This window comes from Rhinopithecus bieti, unplaced genomic scaffold (assembly GCF_001698545.2).
Source record: "Rhinopithecus bieti isolate Rb0 unplaced genomic scaffold, ASM169854v2 scaffold_5101, whole genome shotgun sequence".
Classification (NCBI taxonomy): domain Eukaryota; kingdom Metazoa; phylum Chordata; class Mammalia; order Primates; family Cercopithecidae; genus Rhinopithecus; species Rhinopithecus bieti.
The window spans coordinates 547,055-561,671 of NW_016804853.1; the positions used below are offsets into that span (position 1 = coordinate 547,055).

At 38.2% G+C, this 14,617-nt stretch overlaps 1 protein-coding gene across 11 annotated transcripts in view; it reads right to left on the reverse strand.

Moving 5' to 3' along the window:
• Positions 1-7,042: 7,042 nt before the first annotated feature.
• Positions 7,043-14,617, reverse strand: part of ITPR1 (inositol 1,4,5-trisphosphate receptor type 1) — a 361,669-nt gene continuing 354,094 nt past the window's right edge. For 6 of the 11 annotated variants that reach the window (XM_017870725.1, XM_017870723.1, XM_017870722.1 and 3 more), the window contains one exon: positions 7,043-8,390. In XM_017870725.1, coding sequence (XP_017726214.1) covers positions 8,304-8,390 — 87 coding nt within the window. In that variant the 3' untranslated portion in view covers positions 7,043-8,303. The remainder of the gene's footprint in view (positions 8,391-14,617) is intronic. The other 5 variants (XM_017870719.1, XM_017870718.1, XM_017870717.1 and 2 more) reach the window with 1 other exon arrangement.

Genomic DNA, 14,617 nt, shown 5'->3' on the forward strand with positions numbered 1-14,617 from the left:
TTTTTTTTTTTTTTTTTTAGGCCAAGTAAAGGCCTAATCTAGAGAGGAACAACTGGGAACTGAGGGCTAAAATTGCTCTGCATAGTAAAGAAACAATTTTTGGTTTTCACTTGAGGCTGGAAGGAAGATTTTTTTCTGCTGTTATTGTTTTGTTTCGCTTTTGTTTGTTTAGGCAAGTGAGAAAGAAAAAGTAGATGCCTGCCTGCCAACAGGCTGAGAAGAGATTTTGCTCCTCCCATGAGTGAGAAGGAAGGGGGAGGGAGCTTTAATGGCTGGTTCTCAATTTTAAGTTGTTTCCTATTCCTTATTGTAATCTTCTTCTACTAAAGATCTGTTCTTCACAAAGCCCAGATGATAATGGTGCTTTGGGGACGGGAAGGAGAGAGAGCTGTGTCCACACTAGTGAAATAAAGAGAGGGGAGATGATGAGAAGGAACAGATAATTGGGTTGGAATCAGGATTTAGGATGACAAGGGATCATGAAGAAGGTGTAAGCACCCTCCTTAGAATGGTTACTGAACTAGGTTCCGCTCACCCAGAGCAGCAAAGCCAAACACTGACATCGGGATTGCAGGGAGAGAAAGTGAGGCATTTATTGCAGGGCACCAAGCAAGGAGGGTCAGGGAGCTCATGCTTAAGACCTCAACTCCCAGATGGCTTATACATGTAAGGGTTTTTAAAGGCAGTGTGGCAGAGGTTACAGGCAGTCATAAATCAATACATGAGGCTACATATAGGTTTAACCTAAAAAGGTGGAATATCTCAAAGTGGAGTTGGAGTGGAAGGGTGCAGCCCATAGATCATAGGTGGATTCAGAGATTTTCTAATGTGCAATTGTGTAAGGAGGTGAAGCTTTGTCGAAAAATTTGAGGTCAGCAGAAAAGAATGTTAGCTCTGGCCTGTGAGCAATAACTTCCTCCAGGCCCTTCAAGAAGAAAGTTAAAACAAAGAACAGTGGTCAGAGTTCTGTCCTCAGTTCCCCATTACCTGAGGTTTACCTGCCAGCTGACAGCATTTTTCCTTTGGTAGTGGTCTGAGCTTTTGAAAAACAACTTCAGGACATATGTTAAGATACTATCTATAGTTTCTTTAGGGGACCAAACATCTCATGACTCTAACTTCCTTGGCTATTGTTTTAAGCTACTATTACTTTATTTTATTTTATTTTTGAGACAGTGTCTCACTTTGTTGCCCAGGCTGGAGTGCAGTGGTGTGATCTCGGCTCACTACAGCCTCGACCTCCCTGGGCTTGGGAGATCCTCCTACTTCAACCTCCTGACTAGCTGGGACTACAGGTGTGTGCCACCATGCCTGGCTAATTTTTGTATTTTTTGTAGAGATGGCGTTTTGCCATGTTGCCCAGGTTCGTCTTGAAGTCCTGGGCTCAAGCAGTCTACCTGTCTCAGCCTCCCAAATCATGAGCCACTGTGCCGAGCCTGCTGTTATATTACTTTATTGGTTAACAAGTTGCTTATTTACTTCTCAGGGCTAGCTAGGTGCCTGGAATTGCCCTTGAAGGAATTCAAGATTTTCCTTTATTTTCATGCTTGGGTTGCGGAGGGGCTCATGGGCCCCCAAGGTGGAGTCTCTGCTCTTTCTCAGGATCCCTCTCAGAAAGAAATTATTAAGGAGGCTCTGGGTCTTCTACAGGTATGTGAGACGTGGTATAGAATTTGTATTTGAATGTTAAATTAAGATAGTACAACTTATGACCATTCAGATGTCAGGGATAATATCTACTTGATAAGGTTGGGAGGTTTAAATAAGAATATAAGTGAAGACACTTCAGAAACTAAGGAAATACATTGTCATTCCTAAGATAAAACATTTTTGCTGTAGAGATTTATTTTATTTATTTATTTAGACATGGAATCTCACTCTGTCACCTAGGCAGGAGTGTAGGGGCACAATCTTGGCTCACTGCAACCTCTGCCTCCTGAGTTCAAGGGATTCTCCTTTCTCAGCCTCCTGAGTAGCTGGGACTAAAGGTGTGTGCCACCACACCTAGCTAATTTTTGTATTTTAGTAGAGACGAAGTTTCGTCATTGTTAGCCAAGCTGGTCTCGAACTCCTGATCTCAGGTGATCCATCCACTTCGGCCTCCCAAAGGGCTGGGATTACAGGCATGAGCCATTGTGCCTACCCCAAGATTTATTTTTAAAAAAGAAGTCACATTTTAATCCAGCACTGCTAAAAAATGTAGTAGTTATCTGGAAGTCGTAAGCTGTATGACAGGTTTCTTTATGAATTTATTCGGTTCAAACTGAATATTTTGAAAAAAGAAGTCAGATTTGAATCCAGCACTGCTAAAAAATGTGATAGTTATCTGGAAGTCATAAACTGTATGAGAGGTTTCTTTATGAATTTATTCAGTTCAAATTGATAGTTAAAACATAATTTGGATATAAAGATAAACGTTTTTTAAATGACTGGATGTGGCCCAAATATGTCATGTTAAGACATGTAGATTTAGGATCCCACAGTAATAACATCAGACCCATTTAGTGGGAACAGAAAGAAGCTTTTGGTCATGCAATAGTTAGCTGAGATTGTGGATAGGGATGAGAAAAAGGAAATGGTTATGTTGCAAAGAAATGGGAAATAACGTATGAGGTGTATGCCAGACTTGGTACAGATTATCTTTCTTGATGCCCATTACTGCCCAAAGAAGTATGTGGTAGCATCTCTACTCTTGAGAAGGGGGAACTGCACATTAAAATCATTAGTAACTTGGCCGGGCGCGGTGGCTCAAGCCTGTAATCCCAGCACTTTGGGAGGCCGAGACGGGCGGATCACGAGGTCAGGAGATCGAGACCATCCTGGCTAATATGGTGAAACCCTGTCTCTACTAAAAAATACAAAAAAAAACTAGCCGGGCGACGAGGCGGGCGCCTGTAATCCCAGCTACTCGGGAGGCTGAGACAGGAGAATGGCTTGAACCCGGGAGGCGAAACTTGCAGTGAGCTGAGAGCCGGCCACTGCACTCCAGCCTGGGCGGCAGAGCAAGACTCCGTCTCAAAAATAAAATAAAATAAAATAAAATAAAATAAAATAAAATGATTAGTAACTTGCTCAAAGTTATAACATTTCAGTGACAGAAATGGTATTAGAATTCTTATCCACCTCAAGGCCCATGTTCTTTCCCTTCCACCATGTTGCCATGTGGACTCTGACACAGACCTGGTACCTAAGCCTTGTGTGGTTCAGGTCTCCTTGTCCCAGTTTTATACCAAACCTCAATTGTTTTTCTGCAGAGAACTTTTACAAAAAGCTTCTCACAAGACTTGATGAGATACCATAGGTGGTAAGTATGTGACTTATGCTCAGGAGTAAATAGTTTAAATTCCTGGATTGTCTAAAGTTCCATTTACCTGGGCCTAACTATCTGTGGTGAGGTCATTATAAATGTGCTGGCAAACTCTTTCCATTAGTGGTTCTTGCATACAGTATGCACTTTTTATGTTGTTGGATTCTTTGTGTTGTTGTTCAGAATTCACCTTAGGGGTTTTCTCAAACTCTGCATTCTTACTCTATAGTGGTTTTTGGCTTTCTTTTTTCTCTCCAAGCTGGGTGGATGATGCAGTTTCGCTTCTAGGTGTTAGGATTCTCTTTCACACTGGTTTGTCATGACCTTAAAGTATTTTAAGATGTTCCTTTTGTGATTTTTTTTTTTTTTTTAATGTCGCGGCCTACTAAGCTAGAGATTTGTTTTACCAAATGAGTTTAAAATACCAGCCGCTGGAGACTCCATAGCATTGTCTGAGTTGACCAAATATAAAAACCACCAGGTAGACAGCTTTTTATTTTCTTGATTTTGGTAGATTTTTTTGGTTCCAGACCTGAAGGCTTGTTATGCTTCTGAATTGGCTTCTAGGTTGTAAGAGTTGCTTAATGTGGCATATGATACCAGAGATGGAAAAATGTTTATGATTTAACTATAATCATCTTATTATAAATTGCCATCATACTCTCTCCTGTCAGATAATTGATGAGGCCTAAACGTTGTTCTGAGCTGCAACCACCCACAAAAACCACACACACGGCGTTTTACTCAAAACTTTACTTCAACCACTACTTTGTGATGCAAAACTAGTGGAATTTTGGGTACTTTCTGTAAAATTGAAATCTTTATGGGGGTTTTCCAACATTCTAGTTGATTGTTAAATTATTAGTGTAAGGAACAAGACCAAGGCAGAGTTTGCCAATGAACATTGACTTCTGTGGTAGGAGAGGACACCAGTGTGCACCTGCATATTCTCCCTAGGAAGAAGCCACCTTGATTGGGCTGAGGATGGATTCTCCCTTTGAAAAATGCAGTTATATAAGAGCTATATACACGAGATTTGTAGTTGTGAAAGATAAAGACTTTAGGAGCTCACTCACTGCTTATCTTTGCCACAAAGTTTTCGGTCTTGACAAAATATTCAGAGTCAATACTTTCTAATGTGTAGATCCATCATCTCATGAAAGAGATTTGAAAAGAAAAAACAAATCAATCTGTACTGTTCCACATGTAGGACCAAATAAAGTTCTGCATGAGCGCTTTGTGTAAACGCAGAACTGTTATGGGAAACTCATTACTGATATCCCCATTCTGGAAGGGTGATAGCAAGTGGGAAGAGCTCTCTGTATTTTGCTTAGTCAGGAGATCTTTGTTTATTCTGGAGCTGAGTCCTTGGGCAAGTTATTTTACTTCTTTAGGGCTCAATTTCTTATTTAAAATAAGTTTCACTTCTGCTATATAGTGTCTCAAGAGCCTTCAGTAAGAGTCCTTTGTTATTATATTCTATCTTATGTAAAGGTGACTTTTACTGTCATATAATTTGTCTTCTAACAAACGTGTTACCAAAATCTGTAAAAAAAAAAAAAAAAAAAAAAATTATTTTGGCAAAAACCCAACTCTACTTCTCTAAGTATGTAGTTATGCTCCTAATAGTTTTGAAGGAGCACATTTCCCTCCATGCCGCTCAAAAGTCAGTCTAAGGTTCTCATTATCAGCCTTAAAATAACTATCAGAAACTTTCAGGCTGCTGCCCATTAACGCTTTATCCAAGCCATCTATAGTAGAGGTATACAGAGATCTACAATTGAGTTTTTAACAGGTTATTTCCTTAATTTACTCTGGGTATCTTAATAATTTCCCACTAGTACATGGCATGTCAGTGCAGAACTTTCCAATGAACTGGATGGGACTTGGGAGCCAAACAGCTTTGTGTAGTTTGCTGCTGCAAAGATTGAGTTGTTGATTAGCATCCATAGATGAAGTATGCTTGCTTTATAATTTATATTAGGAAGTACTCAGTGAAACACAGTGGAAGAGCACGTTTTGCAGGAGCAACATCAAGCAATCCATTTCCAGAAAGTACAACCAAATAAAAAAAAAAAATTGGCTGAATGAAGAACAATGAATTAGGAATATGAACTTGAAAGCAAACTAAGTGAATAGTATCAAATTTTTTAAAAATGAGATTAAAGTCATATTTTGTATGTTGGGGGGCAGGGTAAACAGATAAATACAGCTCTAGGAGAAAACTGAACAGGATGGAATATCATTTAGACTTTTAGGACGACAACAGAGTGGAAGCTTTATTTGTAGAGAGAAACAGGGTAATCACTACACAATTTTAGGGGCATGGAAAGGGTAATATCCCATAAATGTTAGAGAAGTGGAACGGAATTTCCCAGACCCTTTAACAAATGGATTAGTTAGGGAAATTTGCAAATGCTTGAAACTTGAATTAGTGCTACAGCAAACTTTTAATACTAAATAAAATGGTTTAATTAAATAACATTGGCTTTCTTGCATATTAGCGAGTACTACCGTACTTTCACCCTGATAACACTAATTCTTCATCTGGGTAGGTAACTTTGAAGGTGACTTGGACCTTGATCTTAAAATAGAGGTGTTGGAAAGTCACAATGTGAAGGAAGCAGGCAGAATTACAAGTACACATCAAAGGCCACCGGAGTTTTAACTTCAAATTGCATGTTTCAATTGTACTAGCTTTAGTGTTCACACCCAAACTGCAAGGGTAGGATCTACTGCATGGAGGGTGGAGTGGCATTCCAATTTCATTTATTTTCTGCTGAAGCTGGCACACTGAATGAAGATTTATATCTTAAGTGACAGGATTCAAACGGAACATGACAAACCTGTAAAAGCTGCAACTTGGCATGTCAATGCAGAACTTTCCAATGAACTGGATGGGACTTGGGAGACAAACCACACACACTGCCACATTGCGCTGGGCAGTGTGAGAGATCAAAGAGAAAGCCCAGGGGAAAAGCAAGTCCTTGCTAGCTAACGTGTGCGTTGTGGGGGTTAGCATAGATTGCCATTTTGCTTACAGATAAAAGTAGGTATCTCTCTTAGGCTTGCCTTATGATGGAAAAATTTTGTGGAGAGAGGCTGCACTGACTGGAAAAAATTAATTTGTTTTTAAGTTATCAAATTTATAAAGTAGAAGCATTAATTACGAAACTAGCCATTTAACTGGAATTTAATCCTGACCCAGTTCCCAACATTGGGTGGTATTATTTACCAAAGCAGAGAGAAAATGAGTGTCAAAAAATAGCAGCCAGAGCAACCACTGATTTGAGGAGGGAACAGGTTTTACTATGTTTGGACAGGCGAGGTGGCTCTGTAAAAACATTTTACACACTGCTGAAGGACCCTGACCACTGGGCATGAATAAAACAAATTTCAGCTGTTCCCGATACTTCCACATTGCATACAGCAAATAAAAGATCCCCCAGTGAAAGCAGAAGAGACAAGAGATTTAGTAGGATGCTCCCAACAGCCTGGCTGGCAGTCACTGATCCTGAAGAATGAGTGAATGTTGTACTAACTACTCCCCAATGTTTGTTCTAATAATTCTCCTCAGAGTTGTCCTAACAAGTTTTTTTTTAAATAATCAGGTAAACATTTTCTGAATTAACCTGGTAATCAAACCGATTGTACTTCAAACTGATCCTAAAGAAAGTATATAATTGGAATAGCAGTTAAGTCACAAATGCCAAATGAAAGTCACCAGCCAGTCACTGTATATTCTGCATCATTTATTAAATATTTTTATATATGCATTTACAAACTTTACTCATTTCAGAACTCTGCTTTCAATGCATTTTTAAACTTTTTTTTGCAGAGAGATTCTCTTGTAAAATGAGATCCATGTACAAAACTAGGCAACAGATATAAAAGTTTCCTTTCATACTTTCATCCATCAAGAAAAGAAATCATGTGACAAATAAAATGTGGCTCTTTCAGAAGAATAACATGTCTGTGTTCAACTATGACTTCTAATGAGATAGTTCATATTTCATCTTTATATGGATGTATATAGTTTTAATACTTCTTAGCTACTGTAGCATGTTGGTTCAGATGAAGAAAAAAATAAACTATTGTTTGGACTAGATAATCTAGAAACCATCAATTATGCATATCTTTATAACGTGACATCAAAATTTACCCAGGAGATGACACTGATTGGCCAGCAGTATGCATTTATCCTGAACATTGCATAAAAAGTTCCCTTTAAAAAATTCATTATCTTCTTCACAAGCTAAAGTATGAGCCTCTAATTTGGCTCTCTTATTTAAAGAAATAGTTTAAATGATCAATTTAGAAGCTTAAAAGTATCTTTGAAACTAAAGTTGCTTTTCTTAAAATGAATGCTGATTTAACAGTTCATAGACTTGGAGCATTATCACTAGGAGACGGAGGCACTACTGCCACTAACAACGAGAAACAGCATCACCATAGGATAATTACATGGTACAAAATGCCCAGGGGCCTGAAACTCACTATTAATATAATTTTGGCAGCAGCATCATTTGATAATTAACCATTTATTACATAGTATTAACACACCAGCTTCAAAGATGTGCACTCCCTTTAGGACACTTGGGAGCTACAAATTTATTGTGATTGCATAATTCGTATTGCACAGTTTTATAAAAAACATAAATACTGGCTATTCTAGTTTTAAATACAAAATACATGTCATATACTTTTAAATCTATAATCTGGTTCAAGTGCAAATCAGGTGCTTTCTGTTAGTCCTTCCAAAAAAGGCATTTTTAATATTTTTGGCACAAATGAAATGTCATCATGCCAACAATTCTAATTACAATACATATATCCAAACCTTTAGAGTAGCAATCATATACATACGGTATAAAACTGAGTATTTACAAATGTATTCAGCATAAATGTAACCTTCGTGGGTGAATCAGAACTCATTAGCCATACCCACACTAATAATAATTATAAAAGGTAAATACAATTCCTTTTTTTCATTTGCTTATGCTGGTTGTTGTGGGTTGACATTCATGTGAGGAGGATGTCCTAGAAGACCAATTCTTTGTTTCTGCTTCCTTTGTTCTGTCATCTGGAAAGTTAAAAAGTTTCATCATTAGACCCAGATACTTCCTGTACGTCAAATCACATACTGAACCATAGATTTACCTCTGTGGTTATGGTTTATACTGAAACCCACTTTCTACAAATAGTGTACCATCGCTATATCAAACACACAGCACTTCAAAAAGAGCATCTTCTTAGGCAGAATGGGAAATTCTGTGACCTAGTCATGCAATGTAACGTTCAGAAGTATTGCTTGCTGCTTGTTTCATAAAGAAACAAAAAACAATAAAAGCACAGGATTCTTTCTTGTTTCCCAAATCCATTTCCAAATGATTTGAAGAAGACTCATCGGAAAATGGTGGCTTTGTACGACAGTAACAACACACCATACTATCAAGAAAAGTAGTGTTTAGAATCCTAGGTTTGAGAGGCAGGGCTGATGTCCACACTCTTTCAGTGGGTCCTGATTTTTCTCTTCATTCTTGAGTAGTTGGTTAGAGGAAAAAAAAAAATTACCTACCACAACTAGGAAAATGAGAAATGTCCTCAAATCTCTTTGAGGTCCAGAATGATTAAATGCTGTAAATAATGCTGTAGCCATTCATGTTATCTATTTCCTGCCACCCGGTAGACACTGAGGCTTGCTTAAAGTCAGGTGAGATAATTGCCTAAGACTAGTTCAAATGAAAAAGTGCTTTCAAAACCCCAAACAAGAAGCTGATTCTGTTCATTTGGTTGCTGAACTAAATATATTCTCATGTTGATGGGTCTCTAGACCTGTTTTAGGTATTTTACGGCATACTTACTTCCGCCTCTGTATTAAGATTTTCCTTAACCCAGTAGTTAGTTTTGGATTTAAGGCTGAGCATTCAAGTCAACTGAGATAAAAAAGCTGTACGAAATATATATTAGAAAAAATTGTTGTCTACAAGTGGGTTAAGGTCCTACTCCTATGTTTTTAGCTTCCTAAAATTGTAGAAGAATTAGGGTAAAAAGAATAAAGGCTTTGGAATCAGACCTACTTTCTTATGGTTTTGTCATTTAACCTATCAAAATCTGTTTTTTCATCCATACAATCAGGATGATAATTCCTAGCTCATTGGTGGAGAACTGCGAGGTTATATGTAAATTTCTCAGCACAGCATCTGTCACATAGTAGATGCCTTAATCTCACTTTCCACTTGAACTAATTTTTGGTACAAAATATTTGAAGAGAACATAAAATAAGACTAATTTACCTAGGTTCAGTTTTAATGTGGTTATTTTTTCTTCTTCAAAACTAGCATTATCCTCTCAAATCAAAATACTGTTTTTAGGCTCCTGTGGAAATGCTTTCTCTGTTATAATTTAGATGGGAAGATTTACAAGGACTTAGTATTTCCAAAAAGTAGCTTTCAATAAAGCTTTTAATGAAGAATTGGATTAGGAAATTCCAGCTAGCCCCTGAAGTTGCCTTAGGTGAGTGACATCTTTAAAGGAAGTGTTACACACTACACTGTATCCACAGATTCAGCTCAGGAAGGAGAACCTAATATGACACATGAAATAAATTCACAATTAGGTTAAAATGCCAGTAATTCATTCATCTTACTGCCTGATAGTTCAGATGTTTAGCTCAGATTTTTCTCCCACAACCCTTCCCTTGGCAGGTAACCTTGAGAGGGAATCCAATACAACTTAGCTAAATTTGGATAATCTCAAGTGTTCAAAGTCATTTAGAAATCTTGGTGTGCTCAGCCAGGCGCAGTGGGCTCACGCCTCTAATCCCACCACTTGAGGAGGCTGAGATGGGCAGACTGCTTGAGCCCAGGAGTTCGAGACCAGCCTGCGTAACACAGCAAAACCCTGTCTACCAAAGGAAAAAATAAAATTAGCTAGGTATGGTGGCATGTGCCTGTAGTCCCAGCTACTTGGGAAGCTAAGTGGGAAGATTGCTTGATCCTGGGAGGCAGAGGTTGCAGTGAGCAGCGATGATGCCACTGCACTCCAGCCTGGGCAACTGAGATCTTGTCTTGAGGAATGAAAAAAAAAAAGAAATCTTGGTGTGCTCAACCCTTATTGAAGGATACTTTACTCAAAGCTTATATTTAAAGCTGCTGAAATCTTTCAACTCAAAGTTGAATGTCAAAGTTGGCCATTAAGACTCTTTTCCCCTGTAATTTTGCTTTAAATAACTACTTGTATTTGAGATGACCTTTTAGTATGCATATTTTCATCCCTGTTTGTTAAATCAGCTCTCCTTGACTTTTCAATTTGTCGGTTAGTCTTTCTCTTAAACTTTAAAGCAAAGGAGTCTTTATTTGGTGGCCTGGCTTCCTTTTCACTTCCACAGCCGCGGCCTGATATCTCAGGTAGCAGCCCTATTCATTTGTCTTTTTAAGTGATCCCATCACCCACCCTCCCTCCCTAACCTTAAGGCTCCCCACTGACATGGGTTAGTGGCCAATTCTTTGCTCAGGTAGTCATATTCCTGATAATTTTAAGTTACCAACTATACATCTAATGTTCTTTTCTGTTTCCCTAGAAGAATGGTTCTCAAACTTCAGCATGCACCAGAATCACCCAGAAGGTTAAAACACAGATCAGAAACAGAGTTTCTGACTCAGTAGGTCTGGGGTAGGTCCCATGAATCTGCATTTCTAACGATTTCCCAGATGATGTAGATGTTGCCGGTCTGGGGACTACACTTTTAGAACCATTGCTCTAGAAGAGGTTTTTCACTGATAATCTCCAAAATTGGACAAGATCACTTTGAGTATATACTTGAACACTTTTTTTTAAAAAAAGTAATTTGTGTACATATATTATTTTTCTCAAATGAGGGAAGCTCTTAGAGAAGATTCTCTGCAACTGAGCATATAGTAGGCACACACATTTGACTGATCCTGTTTTGATTAACCATGGCCTTTTAGACAGAATGGCTGTCATTTAAGTCAACATCACTGCCATTTAAATGACTGCTAAATGAGAAGGAATTGGGCAACTGCTGAAGTGTTTGTCTTTTAGTAGCAGTCACCATCCAATTACAATTATAAGGGAACCAAAACAGAAAAAAAAAAAAATCCCTCAAAACCCCGAAGGACTAAATCTATAAGAAACTGAGGCCAACAATTCTGGCCGCTTAGGTTTCCCCAGCCGCTTAGTGCATATTCTCACATAATTTCTGGTTTTATTAGTTCAATTCTACCTACTTACCTACCCCACCTACATACATTCACACGTACTATCTATATATCTTGTTATAAGGCATCATTATTGTCTGTTACTGTTACCTATATCAAAACAAATATCATGACCAAACTCTATCCTTAGCATTTTTGTCAGATAATAGTCTCTCTGGACATCTGAAACAAAATTGACTCTTGATTAAAAAAACTATGGTAACTATATTCAAAATTCTAATATTGAAACATCTATTTTGAGTAGTGTGAGATGTCTCATTTATAGTACATTTAAAAATCCTCAAAATGGCTGGGCACGGTGGCTCACTCCTGTAATCCCAGCACTTTGGGAGGCAGATCACTTGAGGCCAGGAGTTTGAGACCGGCCTGGCCAACATGGCGAAACCCTGTCTCTACTAAAAATACAAAAATTAGCCAGGCATGGTGGTGCATGCCTGCAATCCTAACTACTCGGGGGCCTGAAGCAGGAGAATCACTTAAACCTGGGAGGTGGAGGCTGCAGTGAGCCGAGATCGTGCCACTGCACTCCAGCCTGGGCAACACAGGGAGACTCTGTCTCAAAAAAAAAAAATCCAAACCAAACCTCAAAATTCCCATGTAGCTGAGGATAAACAGTTACAGTAATGCTGTTCTTTGCATCTATACAAATGTAGAAACTAGCTTGAATTTCAGCATTCCTCCTTTTGACTCATCTAAACAAGAAGCAAAGAATAATGTACCTTTACAAGTCAGATACAGCCAAACATCTGAAAGAGTGTTCATGAAAATACGAGGCATACAGTAGAAATGGGCAACTTTTAATCTACCAGTATGGCCTCTAAATGATTAAAGGCTGGTACAGGAAGGACAGTACATTGACAGCACACAAATGCCCCATTTCTGGTTTATAACACATATGAATAGTCTTTGAAAAGCTGCTTTCATGTTACAGTAAGGTCTTGGTTACTCAGATTCTAAACAACTAGCAAACTCTAGTAATCACAGTTACTTTCTACAGCCCTATAAAATCAGTCATGTTCAGAATGTTGAGCCTCAAATACTAAGAAATGGAACCAAAGCATCCCTTGAATACAATTATGTTGATTTATTATCAATGTATGCATACCATTCAGATTCTTAGAGTTGATCCCTAATGCTCTGTTCCTCTCTATTTCACTGGGCCTCTTACTCAAGCTTTGAAACCAAGCTCCTGCATTACCACCTCTGAGAGGACTTCTGTGGTAATTAATTTTCTCCCAGAAATCAGATTGAACAAATCGCTCCTTTTTCTTCATTCCCAGAGCAGTGTGTTCATAGCTCGGTTATATACTCACCATGTTTAATTATAATTTTATCTGTTTACTTGTTTCCCACTCTAGACTTTTAGTTCTTGAAGGCAGAGAATGGGATCTATTCATCTTTGTAGCCCCAGTACCTAATGCTGCACCTGGCAAACAGGTGTTTCATACGTGTTGGCTGAAAGAAGGAACGGAATTAACCAGAACATACTGCCATTCCTTGAGCATGCCATGCATTTTCATACCGTTGCTCATGCTGATTCCTTTCCTGGAAAGCCCCCTACTGCATTTCTCTGCCAGCTCAGAAGTCACCTGCTTGTAAGATTATAGAAGCTAAACTCCTTCCTCACTGCAAACCTCACACAGGACCACTACCTACCTACTTCTTTGTGCGCCATGAAACTATTCATGCCTCAAGTCATTCATACTGTATCAGACTGCCAGAGGTCTACTTTGTTGTCTTTCTTGCTAGATCCTGGATCTAGAGGGCAGATATTGACTTAGTCTTCTTTTGTGGTCCCAGCACAGTATATGGAACATAGGTGCAGTACGGGTTGTTTAATATTCCATTTTCCAACTTTGGGCAGTTATTCTAATATTGTGTTATGCCTTCTGTCCTTAAGCAGTTAATTTCAGCAAGGTAACCCTCTTGCATGAAAAATGCCAAACGCTGTAACATGCTAATATGATCTGAATTTTCAAGCACTTCTTGTATTCCTAGCAACAACAAATGGTCGTTGTCCCATAGGAAGCCAGTCACATTTTCAAGAAAGCCCTTCTCAGTATTTGCTCTTTTGCATTATGAAGAAAACATGCAAAAAAATTTTTAAGTTCTTACATTAGTTCTCCTCCTTGGAATAAGAATGTAAGAGAATCACATTTAGTATTCAGAATCTCTTGGGAGGGGAAACTTCAAGATGAGAGGCATCGTTAAATAATACTTAGAATAGCAATCCTAACCAACCATTCTTGGCAATAATAGAAAAAGTGACACCACTAACCATAATTTTAGTAACCTAACAAGAACTTTTTCCCCTCAAATTGAACTCACTCCTTTGACGAGGCTCACTGGTTTGTAAAGTGCGCACTGAAGCAGGTTCAGAGTCACTCTTTGTGAACAATTCAAAATAACACATTCTTAGCTCTGAAAGGACAGGTAGTGTAGGGAGGCGCTGCCTGGTTTACCACCACAGAATGCCCATTAATAGTTTGTTTCAGATACATTTTAAGAAACTCTCGTAAATTGGTAACACCCAGTTTCTCAGATCAACTCATAACAAACAACCAAAGAAGTAAATAACAGTAAAGATTAAGACCAAAGTCATCCACATTTAAGCTATCATTGCTCGATTCTGCTGGTTTGAATCAGAAAATCTAAAAAACAACAACAACAACAACAAAAACTCTCTAAGTAATGGAGCAGTTTTTGTGTTTTCTAGCACTTTGACTAGTGAATGGTATTTTTTCATAGCTGTTTTAAAAAATATCACCAGGTTTCTTGTCCAATAATCATTCATGGAGCTTTTATTTTTCCCACAGAGAGCAAGAATTCTCACAATTACCATTTAAGAAAGAGCAGCTCTCTAACATATCTGCATTTTTTAATATGTTTTACGCATAAAGGGTTTTTAAACCTTTACGATTGCTATAACCAAACTTAATAAAATTCCAATCTGTTCAACAAGTTGATTCTCAAATGCATTAAAGGTTTGTAGGAAGTTACGTAATCAAAAGAAAACACTGACTAGTTTAAAAGATGCAAATCCCCCTGCCCCCTCAAAAAAAAAAAAAAA